This window comes from Sceloporus occidentalis, unplaced genomic scaffold (genome assembly GCF_023333645.1).
Source record: "Sceloporus occidentalis isolate IW3139 unplaced genomic scaffold, rSceOcc1.0.p SCAF_134, whole genome shotgun sequence".
NCBI lineage: Eukaryota > Metazoa > Chordata > Lepidosauria > Squamata > Phrynosomatidae > Sceloporus > Sceloporus occidentalis.
The window spans coordinates 1,968,320-1,991,242 of NW_028317114.1; the positions used below are offsets into that span (position 1 = coordinate 1,968,320).

The 22,923-nt window shown below is 41.4% G+C and overlaps 1 protein-coding gene across 2 annotated transcripts in view; it reads left to right on the plus strand.

Moving 5' to 3' along the window:
- LOC149281361 (dnaJ homolog subfamily B member 12-like) overlaps positions 1-22,923 on the plus strand; it is a 47,671-nt gene that overhangs the window by 13,812 nt on the left and 10,936 nt on the right. For both annotated transcript variants that reach the window (XM_089499373.1, XM_089499374.1), the window contains exons 2-3: positions 19,690-19,864; positions 20,556-20,701. In XM_089499373.1, coding sequence (XP_089355499.1) covers positions 19,690-19,864; positions 20,556-20,701 — 321 coding nt within the window. The remainder of the gene's footprint in view (positions 1-19,689; positions 19,865-20,555; positions 20,702-22,923) is intronic.

Consider the following 22,923-nt stretch of genomic DNA (forward strand, 5'->3'; position numbering starts at 1 on the left):
AAGGCTGGTGGTAGAATTAGTGCATGGAAAGAGTTGAACCGGTCAGCTCCAAAGATGACCCAAATAGGACAGGGGGGTGATATTACCAGATTTGGATTTTTTAATTTTCATTGGCTTTTATGGACGAGTGAAAGACTTTTCAAATAAAGATGCAGGTTTTTTTTATAATAAATTAGATATGATAAAACAAATGGTAAATGGAAACTCTTCTCTTTCTGGGAATAAAAAACAATATCTATCTTATGTGAGTACCATAAACGAGAGAATGAAGTTACAGCTGCAAAGCACTGCAAAGAATGTATAAACAGCCTTGGGCACGATAGGCACAAAAAAAGAAAATAGCCTTGTCCTTAAAGTTTAATGTATACAAATCAGGTAAGAAGTTTTTGTAAGATTATGTCTGTATGTGGATCCCATACATTTAGCGATTTAATATGTTTAATATTTTCTAATCCTTATTAATTTTTTCTTGCGCTATTAATCTCTTAAAGGAGAAATACCACCAAATGTGTACATGGTTGAGTATGTGTTCTAGCTCTACTAGACAAACATACTCCTTTATCATGCAGCTTAGTAATAAACAATACCGCTGCTTGCCTTAATCACCCAGAGGACTCTCTCGGTCGTAGAAGTCTATGCAGGAAAAAGGTAAATTAGACTTCATCTGCATTGCTGTTCGAATGAGCTCAATGGTCAGTAGTTTATTTTACATATCTTTGGGGTTTTTTCCCTAGGAAGTACCCTTCCTAACTTTGTTAGCAGACTATTCTTCAAAATACTTAATTACTAAAGCTGACCACACTCCCAAATGTTTGATTGGTAACAAATCTTAGGTAAACAAAAAAAAAAACAATGGCAGATAATTGCTCTGAGATTAACAACTCCCTTCACCTTTCCCAGACTGTGACTCATATTATGTTTGTTACTTTATAGTTAATTAGTGGGGTAATAATAATTCTATCTCATTATAAACTTGTTTTGTATTAGGTAGTAGTTATGACTATAGTATGTCCATTCATTCCAGTGCAAATCAACCATGTGACAGGATCTGACTACACTTGGTGAAGCTGACATTACCTTGATGTAGTCTAGAACAATGTTGTTACTCTGGCCGATGAATTGCTTCATAATGGTCGTAGAAGCATAGAATTGGATGACCGATAAAAAAAAATCAGCCCATCCAGTGTGCCCTTTTCCTTCCTGCTGTAGGGACTCAAACCTTTAGCAATCCTTGGGTTTGTTTTAGAATTAGGAGAGCCATGCCCATACAATACATGTTTAGATTTTCTTACTGTAAAGCCTCTGACCCTCTACTTTTACACTATAAGTGCTGTAATCGTTTATAAAGCTAATGTTCTAAAGAGTGTTGCATCTCTTATCTAGTAACATACTGGCTCAGTTACTGTTTTCTACAACACACAAGGCTGATTTCACCAACTAACTATGAGCAACCCCCTCTTGTTTTCTTGTAAATATTATTGATGATTGCTGCAAAAACATTGACCTTTCAATGACATTGTAAATAACTCAAAGGTGTAATATACTGTGTTTGTTACACCCAGTAATAATAAAATTATAGTAATATATCGTGGGTGCTCCCATTCAGTGGCGACTCTAGAAACAATATATAGGGGGGGCACACAAGATACCACAGTCAAACTGGGGGGGCATTCATAATTTCCAAAAGTAATGTGCTATGGAATTATACTTTTGTTATTGGGCTAAAATAATACTTGATCATTCAACATGGGAAGCCTGAAGCCACAATTGAGTGCGACCTTGAAATAAATATTATAACACAATAAATAACTTTTCCACTAAATGATTTCAGGGCCTTGAATGTTTTGTCCCCTGAAGTCACTACAACTTCAGAAGGGCAATTTATCTCTGGATAAATATAAATTAAATAATTCCTACTGTAAGTTAAGTGCCAGGAAACAGATGACCAAACACACACACCAACACAGGCTCTGTCACACCGACAACCAGACACACACACCAGGACAGGCTCTACCATACTGACACCCAAACACAGACACCAGGACAGGCTCTGTCACACCAACACTCAGACACACACACCAACACAGGCTCTGTCACACCAACACTCAGACACACACACCAGGACAGGCTCTGCGACACAGACACCCACACACATCAGGACAGGCTCTGCCACACCCACATCCAAACACACACCCTAGGACAGGCTCTGCCACACTGACAACTGAACACACACACCAGGACAGGCTCTGCCACACCAACACCCAAACACACACCAGGACAGGCTCTGCCACACCAACACCTATACACACACACCCGAGGACAGGCTCTGCTACACTGATAACCAAAAACACACAAACAGCAGGACACAATCTACGTCACAGACGTCTACATCAGGATGGATTTTTCACACTGCATTGTCGTTTATACCCCCCTTAGTGTTTTTGCCCCTTGTGTATTGATGCCTCTGCTGCCCATATATATATTAATATTAGCCCCAGTTGCCGATAGCAGGTATAGATCAACACATTAACACACAAACCAAGCTTTACATGTATAGATCAACTGATATTCACTTGTGATCTCAGCACTGAAGGTATATATCAAATAAACAGAATCAGACATACAAATCCTGTATTTGCAGGTATAGATCAAATAAATACATGGAAACAGCATTGCAGGTATTAATCAACTGAATAAGACATACAAACCCTGTATTTGCAGGTATACATAAATAATGTATGGAAATATATAGATATGGCTCTACAGAATAACGCAAAAACCCAGCTTTGCAGGCATAGATCAACTGGAATTCACATAAAAACACGGCATTAAAAGGTATATTTAAAACCCCCTAAATTACAGGCATAGATCACAAGTTGCGTCCACACTGCCCACACAGCAATCACACTCCTATCATGCCAAGTCAGCCACTACATGCTGGTACAGGGTGGCTGTAAGTGATGTGCAGACCCCATACTGCTGGCAGCATCAATACACAAGGGGACAGCTAGCTAGGTTTCAGCATGTACTGGCTGACTTGGCATGATAGGAGTGTGATTGCTAACAGCAATCAAAGTCTTATCATGCCTAGGTTCCAGCACTTACACATCCAACCAGTAAATGCTGGAACCTAGGCATGATGGGACTGTGATTGCTGTTAGCAATCACACTCCTATCATGCCAAGTCAGCCAGTACATGCTGGTACAGGGTGGCTGTAAGTGATGTGCAGACCCCATACTGCTGGCAGCATCAATACTCAAAGGGGGGCAGCTAGCTAGGTTTCAGCATGTACTGGCTGACTTGGCATGATAGGAGTGTGATTGCTAACAGCAATCACAGTTCCATCATGCCAAGGTTCCAGCACTTACACATCCATTCTATCACACACACATTCATTCATATCATTCACAGATTCATTCCCTCAATCACCCATACCCATTCAAACACCCTCCCCCCCCTTACCTGCACTGCAGCTCCTCGATGCCGCTGACAGACTTCAGCAGGGGGCGCGGCCTCCCTCTGCCTTCTCTGCTAGCTTCCGCTTCCTCTATGCAGTACAGAAGACCCTCCCACAGGTAAGTAGCAGGGCTCGAGGTGCGGCCCAAGTAAGATCGGTTGCCCTGGCTGCCGATCTTACGCGGGCCGCACCCTCTCTCTCCTCCACATAAAAAAAAAAAAAAAAAAAAAAGACGGGATTTAAAGTCGCATTGCGACTTTATTCCAATTTCGGCAGGGGGGCAACAGGGGGGGCAAGGATTAACCTAGGGGGGGCAATTGCCCCCCCTTGCCCCCCTGTAGCGACGCCACTGACTATAGGAGATGAATCAACGTGGAACCAGCAATTGAAGGACCTGGCTAGGCCTAGATATTGATGATATTCATTTCAGAAATCTAGCTGGCAACTCCTTCTTTATTAGTACCGATCCGTGAAAAATAAATAGTTTTAACCACAATCTCTCTTTAATTTAACTTGTAACTAACAAAATGAAATTGTGCTTCCACTGTTTTAGGTTGGTAGGGGCTGGTGGAATTTCTCTTTTTGTTAGTTTAGTGATACAAAAAAGTTAAAACCCTACAGGAGTAAGCAAAATTAATGGGGGGACATGATTTAGATGCTGATTCCCGAAGACCAACAAAGAAAAAAAAATGTATCGCACTATACCTGGTAACGAAGAGCTGACATAGATGGGGCAATGTTATTACTGCCCTCTAGTTGTACAGAAGTAGACCTACTGTTTAAAATTATTATCTAAAGTAACTCCTGTTTGTTATGTATTACATAAGATTCATTTATAAATCCAGCAGTTTCTCAAATACTAAAACCGACAGTATCTAAAGACAGATACTGAGAAAAATGGAACTACCATTCCTACAGGAGGAGTTGTAGAAGCATGTTTTGTAGGGGCTTTCTTATACCATTTCTATTTCATAGGGTGTATTGAGATATAGTAGGTACACCTATTCAATTGCTTGCCAACACAAGCTAATCAGCCAATCACTTGGCAGCAACTCAATGCATTTAGGCATGTAGACGTGGTCAAGACAACTTGCTGAAGTTCAAACCAAACATCAGAATGGGTAAGAAAGGGGATTTAAGTGACTTTGAAGTTGCATGGTTGTTGGTGCCAGACAGGCTGGTCTGAGTATTACAGAAAGTCCTGATCTACTGGGATTTTCACGCACAACCATCTCTAGGGTTTACAGAGAACAGCGCAAAAAGATAAAATATCCACTGAACCGCAGTTGTGTGGATGAAAATGCCTCGTTGATGTCAGAGGAGAATGGGCAAACTGGTTTGATGACAGAAAGGCAACAGTATGCAGAATACCATCTCTGAACGCACAACACGTAGAACCTTGAAGCAGAAAACCACACCAGGTGCCACTCCTGTCAGCTAAGGACAGGAAACTAAGGCTACAATTTGCACAGACTCACCAAAATTGGACAATGGAAGAACGTTGCCTGGTCTGATGAGTCTCGATTCCAGCTGCGACATTCAGGTGGCAGGGTCAGACTTTTGGCATAAACAACATGAAAGCATGGATCTATCCTGCCTTGTATCAACAGTTCAGGCGGGTGGTGGTGTAATGGTGTGGGGGACATTTTCTTGGCCCACTTTGGGCCCCTTACTACCAATCGAGCCCCTTAGTACCAACTGAGCATCATTTAAAGGCAACAGCCTACCTAAGTATTGTTGCTGACCATGTCCATCCCTTTATGACCACAGTGTACCCATCTTCTGATGGCTACTTTCAGCAGGATAATGCACCATGTTACAAAGCTCAAATAATCTCAAACTGGTTTTTGAACATGACAATGAGTTCACTGTACTCCAATGGCCTCCACAGTCACCAGATCTCATTCCAATAGAGCACCTTTGGGATGTGGTGGAACAGGAGATTTGCATCATGGATGTGCAGCCGACAAATCTGCAGCAACTGTGTGATGCCATCATGTCCATGTTATTAGGTAGCAAGGTGTACCTAATAAAGTGGCCAGTGAGTGTGTGTGTGCATGTGAAATATATATATATACACACACACATATCCCCATAATTACATAACAAAACATAGTAGAATATGTATCTGTTTCCATTAGGTGTGTTTTTTAAACTACCAGCAGTCCTTACCCTCCAGCATCTCCCCAGCTGCCTTGGGACAAGTGAAAAGAGCTTTCCGTGGAGGAGCCAGATCAGAAACACTGAAGCCAGATCCAGTGACAGAGCTTCCACTCACTCCTCCAGCTGAAGAGGAAGATGAGGAGGCCGCCATTGCAGAACAGCAACCTTAGAGACAAAAACTGATTATGCAAATACACCCAACATAATGAGTAATAATGGCAACATATTTGTTTCACTAAATATGCAGAATTGCATATTTCAAATCCATGAAATAACTATATATTATGACAGTCTAACACCAGTGAATATACCATACATAACGATTAGTTAAAGGGACAAAACTCAAGGAATCTTCCCATATGTCTGCATCAGATCAGCCTTTCTAGCTCAACCAAACCCACCCAACTCCCTAGTGTTACTACAACAACAACAAAAATCCCAATTTCTTCATACGCAGGGGTTTAATGACTATTGAGAGGTTGCTGCAGGGGAGTCACCATTTTGACACAACAACTTCATTAAGCATTATAAAGGGCGAAAATAACAAAGAATAAGCGGACAATGCAGGCTGGTGTGTTAGCCGAGTTACATTTCCTTTATTAATGCATCATGTCTACAGCTACCTTCCCAAAACTGACTTTATTAACACATAATATAAAGTTTTGTAATTGATTGTGTTTTTAAAAAATGACAAACGTTACAACAAGATATCAGTATAATGCGATAGCGACTGGATTCATGCTTATCTTTAGAGGAGTCTGTCTGGCTATAAGGAAAACAATAAATGACAGGCTTTTACTTCTTAATACCGCTGCCAAAGCATTCCTAAAACCCTTTGATGTCATCTACACCCATGAATGTGAAACAATTGAGCTTTAGCCACTATCTATAGGGAAAGCAGGTGAATTTAGTTGTGGAGATTTACCGTATTTGCTCGATTATAAGACACAGTGTTTTTCCAGAGCAAATGGAGGTCTATGAGGACTAAGATCCAGTTCCAGATCCACCGCAGCGCTGCAGGGAACCTGGATCCTTCTGTCTGGTAACCTCCGCTGCTGCCGGGACTCCCACCTGTGATATGCCTTTTAACCCCTATTTGTCACTCTGCCTCCAGAAATACCTTATACCCCTATATGCCACTCTAGCATTTAGGGGTACAAGGTATTTCTGGAGGCAGAGTGGCATATAGGGGGTTAAAAGACATAGCACAGGGCACAGTGGCATATAGGAGGGTATAAGGCATTTCTGGGGCAAGTGGCAAGCCTGGGACTGGGGGGCAGGTTGACAAATAAAAGCCAAAAAAATAATTTTTCTCAATCATAGCTTTTATTAAATAGAAAAAAATAGTTTACATGAATTAACATTTACTAGTAACACCTTTTTTTTTTCCTATACAGTACTCTTATATTAAGGCTCTTTCTTTTTTTTCCTAAATTAGTATTCAGATATTGGGTTGTCGTCTTATATTCGAGCACATATGGTATTTTGATTTTGTGCATTATTATAGCACATTAATTAATTGATTAATAATCATGTATCTCACCGTAAAAGCAGTAGCACCAGGCTGCTCCTTTATCCAGGGAGCCCTATAAATGATGCACCATGGACCAAGTCAAAGATTCTTTGCTAGACTTTTTTCAGATTCTCAAGCACCCTCTTGACAGTACCAAAATGTGATTTTTATGCACTTGGTTAAGTTGTGGATGTTTGTGTTCTGCGCAGCATCAGTTTGCCTGGCGTGTAAATGTATGTTTGCTACTTGAATAATCTCAATTAAGTGCTCTTGATAAATGTATGGCTGAAGATTTTTTTTATTTTTTTTTATTGCTGGGTAGTAATAGAATGCACTATGACAAAATATCACTGCATATATTTTTTTTCTCAGTTATATTACATTTCTTTGAGTTATATTTTTCAACCGGAATCCCAAAAAGTAAAAAAACACAAACTGCTGATGAACGCCATTGTGGTAGTTCATTTTGTAACATAATGTAAAGGACTGCATATGGAGTGAGACTAAGGCTAGGTTTCCACTTGTTTTTTTTTTTTGCTAAAAACGCCAATTCAGCCACACGGTGTTTTTTTAGTGAAAAAACGCAGCAGCCAGATGTTAGCTGTTCTTCAATAGGAAATCGCACAATGCCATATCCACTTGGCGTTTTTCTGTTTGGCGTTTTTTCAGTCCTCTTTGGCGTTTTTCAAAATCGCAGCATGTTGACACTCTGGTGTTTTTTGCAAGGAAATCTTGGCGTTTTTCTCCAATAGAAGTCTATGGGAGAGAAAAAACGCCATGAAAAAGCCATGTGGGTTTTGCCTTGGCGTTTTTTATGGCGTTTTTTTCCACAGTTACAATGCAGAGGATGGACCCAGTATCTGTGTGTCCTACGTGAAATAGGCTGGAAACAAACAGCTTCACACAAAACAAAGTTCATATTGAATTTTACACCATTTGGAACAAACATGCCATTACAAACAAACATACGCGACTGGATCCTGCGTGCCAAAAGCAACAGCAAACAATTTGCACCATCATTTGGGGCCAATCTTCCTAGAAGAGCAGACATTCGGAATAAAGCAAGCCTTACAAACCACAGAAAAGAGACAAAAGGGTCCGTGGGGGCGAGTTTAAGTAGAACTCTACCAAGAAATGACACCAGGAGAGGGCAGATACTTGCCATTTATCCTAATCCCTTTTAGCTGGGTGAAAATTCTAACCTGTAAAGGCTGGAAAAACTGCCTAAGGTCAAAAAAAGCAAATTCCACAGGAAGGCTAAAACGCCAGAAAAAACACCAAAACGCAGGTAAATGCAGTGGCAGTTTTCTTGGCGTTTTTCATCAAGAAAAAAACGCAGGACAAAAACCCAAGTGGAACCTAGCCTAACAACAACAATCCAACTTTTAGGGAATATATGTATATAGTGCCATGTTTGCTGTAGCATTAGTTTGATCCCTGGATATTTGCTTGCCTTTAAGCAGCAAAATTGTTGAATGTCAAGTGAAACAGAAACAAATAAAGCAGAAACATGAACAGGTGTGCTTATTTATGTTATACTTAATATCAAGTGCAATAAGAATAATATTTACACAGGATGATCAGATGATGTCTTTCATCTGGGACCCATGTGGAGGGGCAACAATAGTATATCTGCAGCCCAGCTTTATGTTTGGTTGCACCTCCACATAAAATAAGGATAGAAACCGCTGTGATCACTTTCACACTCAATCCAGTTTCATTAATTAAAATAAAATAAAATAAAAAAGCGTGCATCACACATGAGGATAAGTGTCAAAATGTTTTATAACAAATGCAATGTGTGTTTGTCCGACTCAGTGGCGACTCTAGAAACAATATATAGGGGGGGCACACAAGATACCACAGTCAAACTGGGGGGGCATTCATAATTTCCAAAAGTAATGTGCTATGGAATTATACTTTTGTTATTGGGCTAAAATAATACTTGATCATTCAACATGGGAAGCCTGAAGCCACAATTGAGTGCGACCTTGAAATAAATATTATAACACAATAAATAACTTTTCCACTAAATGATTTCAGGGCCTTGAATGTTTTGTCCCCTGAAGTCACTACAACTTCAGAAGGGCAATTTATCTCTGGATAAATATAAATTAAATAATTCCTACTGTAAGTTAAGTGCCAGGAAACAGATGACCAAACACACACACCAACACAGGCTCTGTCACACCGACAACCAGACACACACACCAGGACAGGCTCTACCATACTGACACCCAAACACAGACACCAGGACAGGCTCTGTCACACCAACACTCAGACACACACACCAACACAGGCTCTGTCACACCAACACTCAGACACACACACCAGGACAGGCTCTGCGACACAGACACCCACACACATCAGGACAGGCTCTGCCACACCCACATCCAAACACACACCCTAGGACAGGCTCTGCCACACTGACAACTGAACACACACACCAGGACAGGCTCTGCCACACCAACACCCAAACACACACCAGGACAGGCTCTGCCACACCAACACCTATACACACACACCCGAGGACAGGCTCTGCTACACTGATAACCAAAAACACACAAACAGCAGGACACAATCTACGTCACAGACGTCTACATCAGGATGGATTTTTCACACTGCATTGTCGTTTATACCCCCCTTAGTGTTTTTGCCCCTTGTGTATTGATGCCTCTGCTGCCCATATATATATTAATATTAGCCCCAGTTGCCGATAGCAGGTATAGATCAACACATTAACACACAAACCAAGCTTTACATGTATAGATCAACTGATATTCACTTGTGATCTCAGCACTGAAGGTATATATCAAATAAACAGAATCAGACATACAAATCCTGTATTTGCAGGTATAGATCAAATAAATACATGGAAACAGCATTGCAGGTATTAATCAACTGAATAAGACATACAAACCCTGTATTTGCAGGTATACATAAATAATGTATGGAAATATATAGATATGGCTCTACAGAATAACGCAAAAACCCAGCTTTGCAGGCATAGATCAACTGGAATTCACATAAAAACACGGCATTAAAAGGTATATTTAAAACCCCCTAAATTACAGGCATAGATCACAAGTTGCGTCCACACTGCCCACACAGCAATCACACTCCTATCATGCCAAGTCAGCCACTACATGCTGGTACAGGGTGGCTGTAAGTGATGTGCAGACCCCATACTGCTGGCAGCATCAATACACAAGGGGACAGCTAGCTAGGTTTCAGCATGTACTGGCTGACTTGGCATGATAGGAGTGTGATTGCTAACAGCAATCAAAGTCTTATCATGCCTAGGTTCCAGCACTTACACATCCAACCAGTAAATGCTGGAACCTAGGCATGATGGGACTGTGATTGCTGTTAGCAATCACACTCCTATCATGCCAAGTCAGCCAGTACATGCTGGTACAGGGTGGCTGTAAGTGATGTGCAGACCCCATACTGCTGGCAGCATCAATACTCAAAGGGGGGCAGCTAGCTAGGTTTCAGCATGTACTGGCTGACTTGGCATGATAGGAGTGTGATTGCTAACAGCAATCACAGTTCCATCATGCCAAGGTTCCAGCACTTACACATCCATTCTATCACACACACATTCATTCATATCATTCACAGATTCATTCCCTCAATCACCCATACCCATTCAAACACCCTCCCCCCCCCTTACCTGCACTGCAGCTCCTCGATGCCGCTGACAGACTTCAGCAGGGGGCGCGGCCTCCCTCTGCCTTCTCTGCTAGCTTCCGCTTCCTCTATGCAGTACAGAAGACCCTCCCACAGGTAAGTAGCAGGGCTCGAGGTGCGGCCCAAGTAAGATCGGTTGCCCTGGCTGCCGATCTTACGCGGGCCGCACCCTCTCTCTCCTCCACATAAAAAAAAAAAAAAAAAAAAAAAGACGGGATTTAAAGTCGCATTGCGACTTTATTCCAATTTCGGCAGGGGGGCAACAGGGGGGGCAAGGATTAACCTAGGGGGGGCAATTGCCCCCCCTTGCCCCCCTGTAGCGACGCCACTGCTCCCATTTAAGTTACTTAACTAAAACGTACCTATTTTGTCTTGTGAATTGTGTCGTGGTCTCTTGCCAGAACTTAGAGAAGTCAAGAACCAGTGACCTGTTGTAAAGTGGCATATTCATTAAAAGCAGAGTTTGGATGAGAGTTCTGGTTTCACTTCACATTTCTTATGAAGGGTCAGCACTGAAAAGATTCTCTTGCAAAATGCATCAAGCAAAGCTTGAGGAGATTATAGAAAACTGATTTAACTATTCATTATCCATGCCTAACTGAACAATTAACATAACCGAAGCTCACAGAGCTTGGCCCTTCACCATGTATAATGAAGCTGAAACTTACAACTCTCCCTCCTGGTAGCTCTGCCTTTATTTAATAAACTGGGGTTTTACAAAATTTGTTTTGACTCTAAAACCCAGCCCAAAAAATGAAGGAGCCTGTTTTTTTTCCCCTTCAATACTTTTTTTTTTTTTCTGATCCCCCTCTTCTTTCTAAAGCGATGCCCCACCATCATATGTTCCCTTTAAATAAAATATTTGTAATTTCTGTAAATAGAATTTTTTTTTTTAAATAAAGTATTGATAAATACATTAAATATTTGGAAAATATATATCAATGATCCATTTAATAAAGAATTGATAAATTTGTCAAAACAATCCATTTAATAAGCTGATTAATACAATTTTCTGTTAGTTTATAATTGATAGATATTACATTGCAATGTATTGATAAACACATTAAACTGGAGAAAAATTAATTCATTGTTCATTAAAGTTGCTAAATGCATTAGTACAATATTAGACATAAACGAAGCAACTAGGGCTGCAACTAACTATTTTCAAAATTGATTAGTTGGCCGATATTTTTTTCGATTAAACGGATAAAAAAAATTTCATGTAAATTTTTCATTTATTTAAAATAATTTAACAAACAGGATGTTAAAAACAAACAGCAGAATAAAAAAAACTTTGAAAAAATTTATTTTCCAACCTGTCCCCCCCAGTTATGCACACTTGAGCCCAGGCTTCCCACATATGCCACATACCCCTAGACATTCCACACTGCCCTCCCCACATATGCCTTATATAAGGGCTCGACAAATCCCAGGCGCCATGATGACTGGGAAATTTGTCCTGGCGCCTAGGTGTTTGTCAGCCTGTTACATCCCCAAAAAATGCCCCCACGTCGCCACAATCGTGGTGTCTAGGCAGACCAGCACAGCCACCCCCGAGCCTCCTATGGAGTGATTCTGTAGGCTGAAAACACGATTGCCGGCAAACCAGCAATTGTGTTTTCAGCTGCCACAGACAGCTTCAGGGAAGGGGGTTGTGTGTTGATACAACATCCCCCTGCTGCCTGAACGCTCCATGAGATCGCGGCTGTCACGAACGCACTCTACTCCAAGCATGCGCGTGACTTGGTTCTGGTGGTAAAAGGGTTAAAATTCACTATCTGTCTGCCCTAGACCGGATATAGTAATAAAAATACAAATATCCACCCTTAATACCACCCGTAATTAACTATAATGATATAACAAATATCAAAATAACGCTGCCACCACCAAGACAATTTAGAAGTGGGGTGCCTTGGTACCCCAAGCGAATCAGACTAAAAACCCACAGAATATTTTCCTGGCATGCAGTGGCAGTACGAGTGGGTAATGTCCTTTTCTTAGGGACAAGTAGAATCTAAAGAGATGAAATGGTTAAATGCCCCGGAGCCCCTTCTCCTCACCCATAAAACCAGAGCTGACCGTAGGAAAATCAGTTTTTTTCTTGTCCCTTTCAGGGCCGGACAGTGGAATCTTCGGTCCGGACAGGGAGTCCGGCATGTCTGCTGCTGGTGAGGCGCACGGGTTGCTGCCTGGGGGTTTGTTAAGCCTCCGATTGCTCCCCGGGTGGTGAGCAGAGAGAGGTCTGTTGGTCTTCCTTTATGCACAAGGAAGTTGGAGCATGCGCGGTTTGGTGGAACCGAATCGGACACCTGGAAATGCGTTCCACCAAACCGCGCATGCTCCCACTTCCTTGTGCATAAAGGAAGACCAACATACCTCCTCCGTAACGCGAACCGTTACGGAGGGAAGACCTCTCTCTGCTCTCCGCCTCACCAGCAGCAGACATGCCGGACTTTTAAAGAACTTGAAACTTTCTAACAGTTTTTTTTTGTGGATTCGGCTCATGAATCTTTGAAGCTCTCAGCTAAGAACATGGCGTTGTCATCTGTGTCACGCAGGGCCCTTTGGTTACGGTCCTGGACGGCTGATTCCGCTTCCAAAGCCGCGCTTTGTGACTTACCTTTGGAAAAGAATAAATTGTTTGGGGGCTCCTTTGGAGGATCTGATCAAGCAGATTTCAGACACTAAAAGAGCCTTGCCACAGGATAGAAGACCAAGGTGGAATCGTAGATATCCATATAGAAACCCGAGGCCTTTTCACCAATCCTCTAGATCTCAGAATTTTCGTGGCTCCTTTGGAGATAAGAAATTCCAAGACCGACGAAAAAACAGGACAAGAGGAAATTCTGACAAAGTAGGAGGGCGCCTGCAGCACTTCAGACTCTCCTGGGAACAGAGCACGCAAAATCCGTAGATTCGACAGATTATTTCAGAGGGTTACAGGATAAAATTCATTTGTCCTCCGCTCCGCCAGTTCCTGATTTCATCTTATCCCTCGGTAACAAAGAATTTGGCACTTTATTCAGAAAGCATGACACTGTTGGAAAAGGGATTTATAGAAAGGGTCCCTGTTCTCCAGAAATTCCAAGGAGTCTATTCCCGGTTATTTCTGGTTCCCAAGCCAGACGGTTCCCTTCGTCCGGTTCTGGACCTAAAGAACGTCAATTGCTGTACCCCCTATCAACGTTTTCGTATGGAAAGCATCACCTCGGTCACACAGGTTCTAAAAAAAGGAGATTTTATGGTCACCCTAGACCTAAAAGACGCATATCTTCATGTTCCTATAGCCGAGGCATCCAGGAAGATTCTCAGATTTGCTCTGCGGATCAACCAGAGAGTGCATCATTTTCAATTCAAGGCCCTTCCATTCGGTCTGTCATCAGCTCCAAGAGTTTTTACAAAGATTCTTTGTCCTTTGACGGCTCACCTCAGGGAACAGAATATCGCCATCATCCCTTATCTAGTCGACTGGCTGATCATGGCGGGATCCCGGCCAAAGTTGTTGTTAGACCTATCCCCAACAGTGAGTTTTTTGGAAAAACACAGCTGGTTGATAAACAAGAAAAAATCTTACCTTATTCCTTCCACCAGGATTCTATTCCTGGGGTTTTTGGTGGACTCGATGTCCCTTTGCATTTTTCTTCCGCACCCCAAGCTAATAAAGATAAAACAAGAGGTTGCTGCTCTTCAAAGGTGTCCAACTTGCTCTGTCAGAAAAGAGATGAGCGTCCTGGGTCTGCTCACGGCTTCCATCCCGGCGGTACCTTGGGCAAGGTCTCAGCTTCGTCCCTTACAGTGGCAGATTCTCTCAAATTGGTTCAAGCAAGAAGAGGACCTGGACACTTCCTTCACAATCGCTGGGCAGGTCCTATCTCAACTAAATTGGTGGAAACAGTCGACCCATCTCTCCAGAGGTCTCTCTTTCCAACCCAGGAGTTGGATAGTCATTACCACGGATGCTTCCGGTCTGGGATGGGGAGCCCATATGGGTTCCCTTTTTCGAAGGGGAAATTGGGCTCCGGTAGATGCTGTCCGCTCGTCAAATTACCGGGAGCTGAAGGCAGTTCTTCAGGCCCTCCTGGTCTTCCGGCCCTATAGAGGGGCAGGCGGTAAAGATGCAATCGGACGACGCCGCGGCCGTCGCCTATGTCAACAAACAAGGTGGGACGCGGATACGGAGTCTTCAGATCCTTTGTGCGGTAATTATGGAGTGGTCCCAACATTATTTGGAAGATATTTTGGCGACTCATATCAGAGGCCACTACAATCTAATCGCGGACGATCTAAGCAGGGCAAGGTTGTCTCAGACAGAATGGTCTTTGACCTCACGAACCTTCTGCACCTTGGTGACATGTTTCGGTCTCCCGGAAGTGGATTTGATGGCGACTCGACGAAACCGCAAGGTTCCGGTGTTTGCGTCCTTCAACAGGTGGGACTCGCCTCGTTTTCTGGACGGTATTTCCATGGTGTGGAATTTCCGGTTGGCCTACATCTTCCCTCCGGTGGCTTTGATTCCTCGCATCCTGCAGAAAATTCGCTACGACAAGGCCAGGGTCTTGGCCATTCTTCCTTACTGGCCCAACAGGAGTTGGTTTGTCCTCCTCAAACAGTTGACCTTGACCTATTGGGAACTGCCGATTTCAGCTCAATTATTGGAGAACACCGACCTTCGCCCGGAACTCCTTCAAGTGTTCAGACTGACAGCCTGGCTGTTGCAAGGCTGATTTTGCATAACCAGGGTCTTGACAAGTATACCTCTGATTTTCTGTTAACATCAGTGAGAAGTTCGACGTCCAGAATTTATTTCCGGGTGTGGACCAAGTTCCTCCTGTGGTGCTCCGCCAGGAATCTTTCAATTTTTCCTCCGTCCATCAACTCAATCATCCAGTTTTTACAGGAGGGTCTGGCTTTGGGCCTTAGTGTCTCCACCCTTAAAGGGCAGATTCATTTTTTTCTTTCTGATCTGGCCTCTCACCTGCTAATTATGCGTTTCTTTAAAGCTGCCACTATCCGACGTCCTCCTCGGAGGTCTCATTTTCCATTATGGGATCTTACCATTGTGCTACAGGCTCTATGTTCAGCGCCCTTCGAACCTTTGGAAAATGTGTCCATGAAACTTCTCTCGCTAAAGACGGTTTTTCTGGTGGCTATCACCTCAGCCAGGAGAGTAGGAGAAATCCAAGCTCTGTCCTCCTCTCCGGATTTCACCCTTTTTCATAGGGATAAAGTTGTTCTACATGTCAAACCCTCATTTCTCCCTAAGGTCATCTCCAAGTCGAGTGTCAATCAGCCCTTAGTTCTTCCATCCTTTTTTCCGTGTCCTTCCTCTCCAGAGGAATCTGCATGGCACTTATAGACGTCAAAAGGGCTTTGGAGATTTATATTGCACGTACTTCCTCCATCCGTACTTCGGACCATCTGTTTGTACATTTTTTCGGGCGTTCAGCCGGGAGAGCGGCTTCAAAATCTTCCATTTCCAGATGGATTGTGGACACCATCCGTCTGGCCTACCAGTCCAATGACCTCACTCTGCAATGGCCCATCAGGGCCCATTCCTCAAGGGTCATGGCTGCCTCCTGGGCAGAAAAGGCTGCGGCTTCACCTGAAGACATTTGTAAGGCTGCTACCTGGTTCTCGTTCTCCACCTTCATTCAACATTATCGGCTAGATGTCTTCTCCTCCTCTGCGGCGGATTTTACGCGTAAGGTGCTCCAGGCGGTGGTCTCCTAATGTGCTTTTCCCTCCCAATTTCCTGGGATCTTGCTACATCCCACTCGTACTGCCACTGTATGCCAGGAAAAACGGAAATTTTTACTTACCGTAAATTCCTTTTTCCTTAATACAGTGGCAGTACAGGTTTCCCTCCCCAGTTGTGGTGGAATAAATTTATTTTTTGGCAAGCATTTTCTGTGTGTGTCTTGTTACTGATTTTCCTACAGTCAGCTCTGGTTTTATGGGTAAGGAGGAGGGCCTCCGGGGCATTTAACCATTTCATCTCTTTAGATTCTACTTGTCCCTAAGTAAAGGACATTACCCACTCATACTGCCACTGTATTAAGGAAAAAGGAATTTACGGTAAGTAAAAATTTCCGTTTTTAACACAATAATTACGTGATTTAAAATTACTAATAAAATGGTCTAATCAGGTAACGTGAGTCTTTACCAGACAAAGGCAGAACTTAATAAAGGAATATTTATTATGAACAAAAAATCACAGTGCATACAAAAAAGATGATAAACAGATTATTTACACCAACAGATAAAATAAAAAGGAGAAAATTACAGAAAACCTAACTACTCACTTGAATGGTAAAGTAACAGTTTTTCTGTCCGTAGGGCTCCGGCAAGGAAAGATGGCGACTTACTCAAAATTAGATCTTGGCCCCTAGTAAGCACACTGACCAATCTTTTCTCATTAACTTTATACTCTTTCCCAGTTCATCTCGAGTTTCCAAGCCGGCCCAGAGGTGGTATAAGCGGAGGGAAGGTGTACCCCTTGTGTGGTGGAAACATATCAGTCCAAATAACTTATTTTCATTTTATCGTCCCTCCTGTGCTCCCCACAGTAATAATTCATGCGTTTATGAATTTCTTGTAAATTGTGAAGTCCATAGATATGTCACACTTGCTACTTATGACTGAACATCATAGACTTCACAATTCCTTCCAAACCGTTTATGTTGTGCCGCCATGTTTGTACTCTTTTTGTAGGGTGCGCTTTCCCCGTTCTAGGTATGCACACAAGGAGGTATGGTAATGAATATATTAGGTATTATTGATATGTGTTGGATATGACCTGGATATGAGATGGTTTTCCTGACTGCTAGTGGTCACTCCACTGTAGGATTTCACACCTTGTAGAAGGCTCTGGTTGGAGTCCGTGCTTCAAAGGACAAATTTATCTTACAAGACCTTTTTGGCACCACATGCCTGTACAATCAAATTAACCCCTCTCATACTGAAATTGGCCATACCATCTCTACCAGGTAGCAAGTCCATGTATGCACTACACAAGTTGGTGTGACTGCGGCTTTTTAGGAGTTAATACCCGTTTTGTACGGGGTTCTGGTCTACCTGGAAGCCCAGGCAGATCAGCAACAGCAAAAACCAGCCCCCACAAGCCCTTTGATCACTCCTACAGGAGTGATCAAAGACTCCTCCCACCAGACGCCGGTCTACCGTCTGTGTCCCAGCTGCCAGAGACAGGGGGAGAGGGTTCTTCGGTGTCCACATGAGTGTGGGGACCTGACACAACACCCCCCTGCTCCCTGATCGCTGCATGAGAGAGACAGTGCAGCGTTAACCCCTTCAATGCCACAATTGTGTATGACACATTTGTGGCATTGCAGGGGTTAACATTTGTTAACAAGCTTGTGGGGACTAAATATCAGTCAATGCTGTGCTCCAAAAAAAAAATTATCAAAAAAAAAAAAACCAAACCAAAAACAGCACTGACCTGAAAGTCCAGGGTGCTTCCTGGTCAAATGCGGTGAGTTTAGTAAGTGGGCTGATGATGATGATGATGATGATGATGATGATGATCAGATCACTCCTGACAAACAGTTCGTTTAAAAAAAAATCCTGGCTCCTAGCTTTTTAGCCGGCGCCTAGATTCACATCACATTTGTCAAGCCCTGCTTTAGTTAATAAACCCCCTTATGAAAGATGAGATATGTGCCAGGACCAGAATTATTTAATCAACTTCCTTGTCCTGAACTTCTTGGCCTTCAAGTTTATTAATAAGGGAGAGATAATGTGGTGAATACTCCTGAATAACATTCACTGGTTTATTGTAATTGTTTTTACCAACAGATTCAGTTGGGATAGTCTCGGTTGTGACATTCACTCGTTTTTCTCTGAAAAGTAGCTTGTCCCAGAACACCGCACATTATTCTTGGCAGCAGTGGGGTAAAAGGAGGCTGTTTAAGGTAGAATGTGTTCCAAGTATAGTCCTGGGTGTTGCAGAATCCCTGAGTTTAATTGCTATGTGCTTTTAAGCATAAATAATTCAAGGAACTTCTATGGACGGCTGCATAACCCTGTACTGCAAAATCCCAAGAAGCCATTACAAATATCTCATCTTAGTGGGAGTTTCTGACCTATCTATGATATTGTTAAAATTATGATTTCTTTTTTTTCTCTCCAGTATATGGTGTAACCATTTATAATGACATTTGTGTGTGTGTATGTGGAAAGATTAAAGCATAAAGAATATGTTAAATCATGGGAAGTTGGAGAAATCCTGGAAACGTTACAAAGAAATATGTTACCCATGAAAAGAAGCATTTAGATCACAAAATATTTATGGACAATACAATTAAAAAAAAAATAAAAAAATTTTAAATTTCACTTGATTTTTTGTTAAAATTCTTAATGTGGGGGCTAACCCTGGGGAGGTGTGCTAATGAAGTTATTTTCCCTCCATATACATTAATTGGTCCCAATCTCTAGCTTGGTGATTAATATTCAACCATTCTGTTTATAAGGAGGCAGGGTGTTTAGCTGACTGGGCTAAGAAAATACAGCTACAAACGCACAAATTACTAATGTGCAGCTGCCTGAAAACATTACATTATGAAAAAAACTAGAGCATTGGAAAATGCATTTTTTCTTATGCTAGTTTTTTTTTAAAAAACAATTGTGATTAAAGGATAACTCACACTTGCCACCAAGAACATAAGTTCCAGTCTACGTGATCTTTGTGAATGGCAAAATATAATTTCTCTGTTTTCCAAATGTAACACACCATAGGTGTATTTTCAGCTGTGTCTTTGCATATATTGATAAATGTGCCTTTAATACTGTGATTTATTTAAATCAAAGAGTACACATTAACACAAATATTGTTCATTCCTTTGGTAGAGCTCCTAGAATCCCTCACAAAAAACAGCCACCCTAACAGCACCCAGTCCGACAGCACAGAACCTTCAAGTCCTCGTCGACGGAAGAATGCAAGTGACTCTACTTCTGCCAACGGGGAGGCTGGGGGTGATACTGGCAAGAACTATACGCCAGACCAGCTAGAGGCAGTAAAAAAGTGAGTTATAGGCACAGATGCCAACCTCCCCTACACCCTAGTCATCAAAGTCCTGCTTTCTAGATCCCTGTGGCAAAACCACGAGTGTTCAATAGGAAAGCATGATGGAGTGCGTTGTGGATACACCATGTTGGAGTTTGATGTGCTTCCTCATGTTGCTGCCATGTAACTTTCCAATGACACTTCAAATCACACAAAGACTCAGCAGATTTATTTAATGCATCAATTCCATAGTTCTTGCACAGCATACCAGAATTTTAGATATATAACGTACATTTTTGTAATTTTGATATGTATCTGGGTATGTCACTCTGAACACTTTATGCTATTGCGCATGTAATGTAACGTTGCCACATGATGGTGCTGTTCCACACGCAAATATTAAGCGTAATGAAATCTGTCTGAACAACTGCTTCTGTATACATGGTTTAACAAGGTTCCACTGTTGCATGTTATCGACTCCTTGCCATTTCATATGTCCGATAACACATTAACAGACCTCTTAAATCGGTCATTCAATAACTAAGAAATTCAACCAGCCACTTAATCAGCCGTTTCCTGTAAAGGAAAATGTTTCAACACAAAGACCGATAATATTCAGCTATTTTCAGTTTTATGATATAAAATGTTTGAACTGTGTCTTTTAATAGATCCCCCTAATATTTATGCATTCGCTTTTTTTTCTCCCCAGAATAAAACAATGTAAAGACTACTATGAAATTTTGGGCGTGACCAGAGATGCTACAGAAGAGGATCTGAAGAAATCTTACCGAAAGCTAGCACTGAAATTTCACCCAGATAAGAACCGTGCCCCTGGAGCTACGGAGGCTTTTAAAGGTAAGAGCTTATAAAGTTAGGCCATACTGTATAGAATGTAGTGAGCTTGTCATGGATTGCTTTACATTACACAATTGTCTTTAAATGTCTATATTTCAAAATGGTGCTTTATTCAGTGACTTGTCTCATTACATCAGCACATTTTGGTTTTGTGACTTATTTTTTTACCTCCATGCCCCCAAATAGTACTTCTAGTTTAAAGTATATTGCTATTAGAACAGATAAAAACACCCGGGCATCTGTTCACATGCACCAAACCTTAATTATGTTATTTATTGGTTTATATAGCGCCATCATATTCCACAGCGCTGTACATATGTATCATTTTGTATGGTTCTGGGATTAGACAGCAGCCTATAATTCCTAAAGTGCCACGGTAATTTCATTTAAGAATGTGTGTCTATTGGTGGCCACATGCACACATTTGTTGCCTACACAACCGTACAGGACTGGGATATGTGCTTTTGGTCTAAATAGCCTTGTAACTGGTGAGTAGTCTGAAGGGGGCTTCAATTGCTATAATTTTGAAGCACTCCTCCCGATAACTAAAGTATGACAAACACACAGAGCATCATAATTATGACAAATACACATAATAAACTCTGCACACAGACAGCTATTATAAACAGATTTCCAGAACCTGTAATGCAGGCTCTGCTAATAATGCACTTCAGTTTACTGATTATAATAACAAAATTAATGTCCGCATGCTTTTAAAAGACATATGTCTTCATCAGAGGATGCATTGCTTAGATGTAGGTAAAAAAAGATATTGGATCCAGTCTGTGAAGCTATGCTGCCTGTTTGCTGCCTATTCACCTATAACAAATTAAAAATGTTGCTTGCAAATCTTCTGGCATGTGCATATGTAACCTGTCAAAAGTTTGCCACTGAGTTGAACGTCTTGTGTGAGATATGATATAAATACGATTTGTACTTCAGTAAAGTATACTGCAGAATTACACATTATTAGTTAATAATAACGATTTTCTCTGCTTTGTGGATGCACTTTCCCTAGCACATTTATATTCCAATGGACTGGTTAACCTTTCCTGCCTGGTGCTGCATTCTAGACATACAGGAGATAAAATAATCCATAGCTTGACAATTAATAACCAACTGGATCGAGCGATAAGACTTCAGTTGAGTATCAGGAGGTATCAATTAAAGCGCTTGTGTAAAGGGCCTACATAGCAGGCAGCGATGTCATGCTTGTGTCACAAGATACATACATTGTAGTTACCAACATTAAACAAAAGGGTTTTTGTGAAATTAATATATGATACAGACATGAAGAGACTGCCAGAATATTATAACGTTTAATTTAAGGCTCATTGGGTTCTAAGAAAACCAGAAACACCTTGATGCGTTATAAGTGATGACTAGCACTCAAACAATAGCTGTTATGTAAAACTACTAGAAGATGTGTGCCTTAAAATAATTAATTGCCTAATTGTAATTGTTCTTCCGATGACATGTAAGGTATTCTGCTTACTATGAGAATTATGCGTTGGTTTGGACAATGCCAATATGTCCCATTTCATGTATTGATGACGGCTGCATATAAATATATAATTCTGTACACTCCTGGAAATGCTACACACCTGTACAAAGTCTATCATTGATGCTTGTCTTGCCAACATAACTGGCATTCAGTGTGCCCATAACTAAGAAAACCATTGTGTGTGTGTGTGTATGTATATATATATATATATATATATATATATATATATATATATATGTGTGTGTGTGTATGTATACATATGTTTGTTCTAAGCAAACTCTGCCTGTTTTTTTTAACCCCTTCGTGACAAAGGCTGATTTTACTTTTTGTACCCTTCGTGACAATGGGCGTTTTAACATTTCTGCGCTGCTCGTGTTTAGCGGTAATTTTCTTCTTTCCCGTTTACTGAACCCACACACATTAGATATTGTTTTTTTCAGGACAAGAAGGGCTTTCTTTAGATGACATTGTTTTGATTGTATCATATTATTTACTATTAAAAAAAGTATAAAATATGGTGAAAAATTTAGAAAAAAATGACTGTTTCTAACTTTTAGTTGAAAAATCTTTTACTCATCTATAAAAGGTAATAAAAAAAACCTGCTAAATAGATTCTACTATTTGTCCTGAGTTTAGAAATACCCAATGTTTTTATGTTTTTTTGCTTTTTTCTGCATGTTATGGAGCAATAAGTACAGGTAGCGTTTTGCTATTTCAA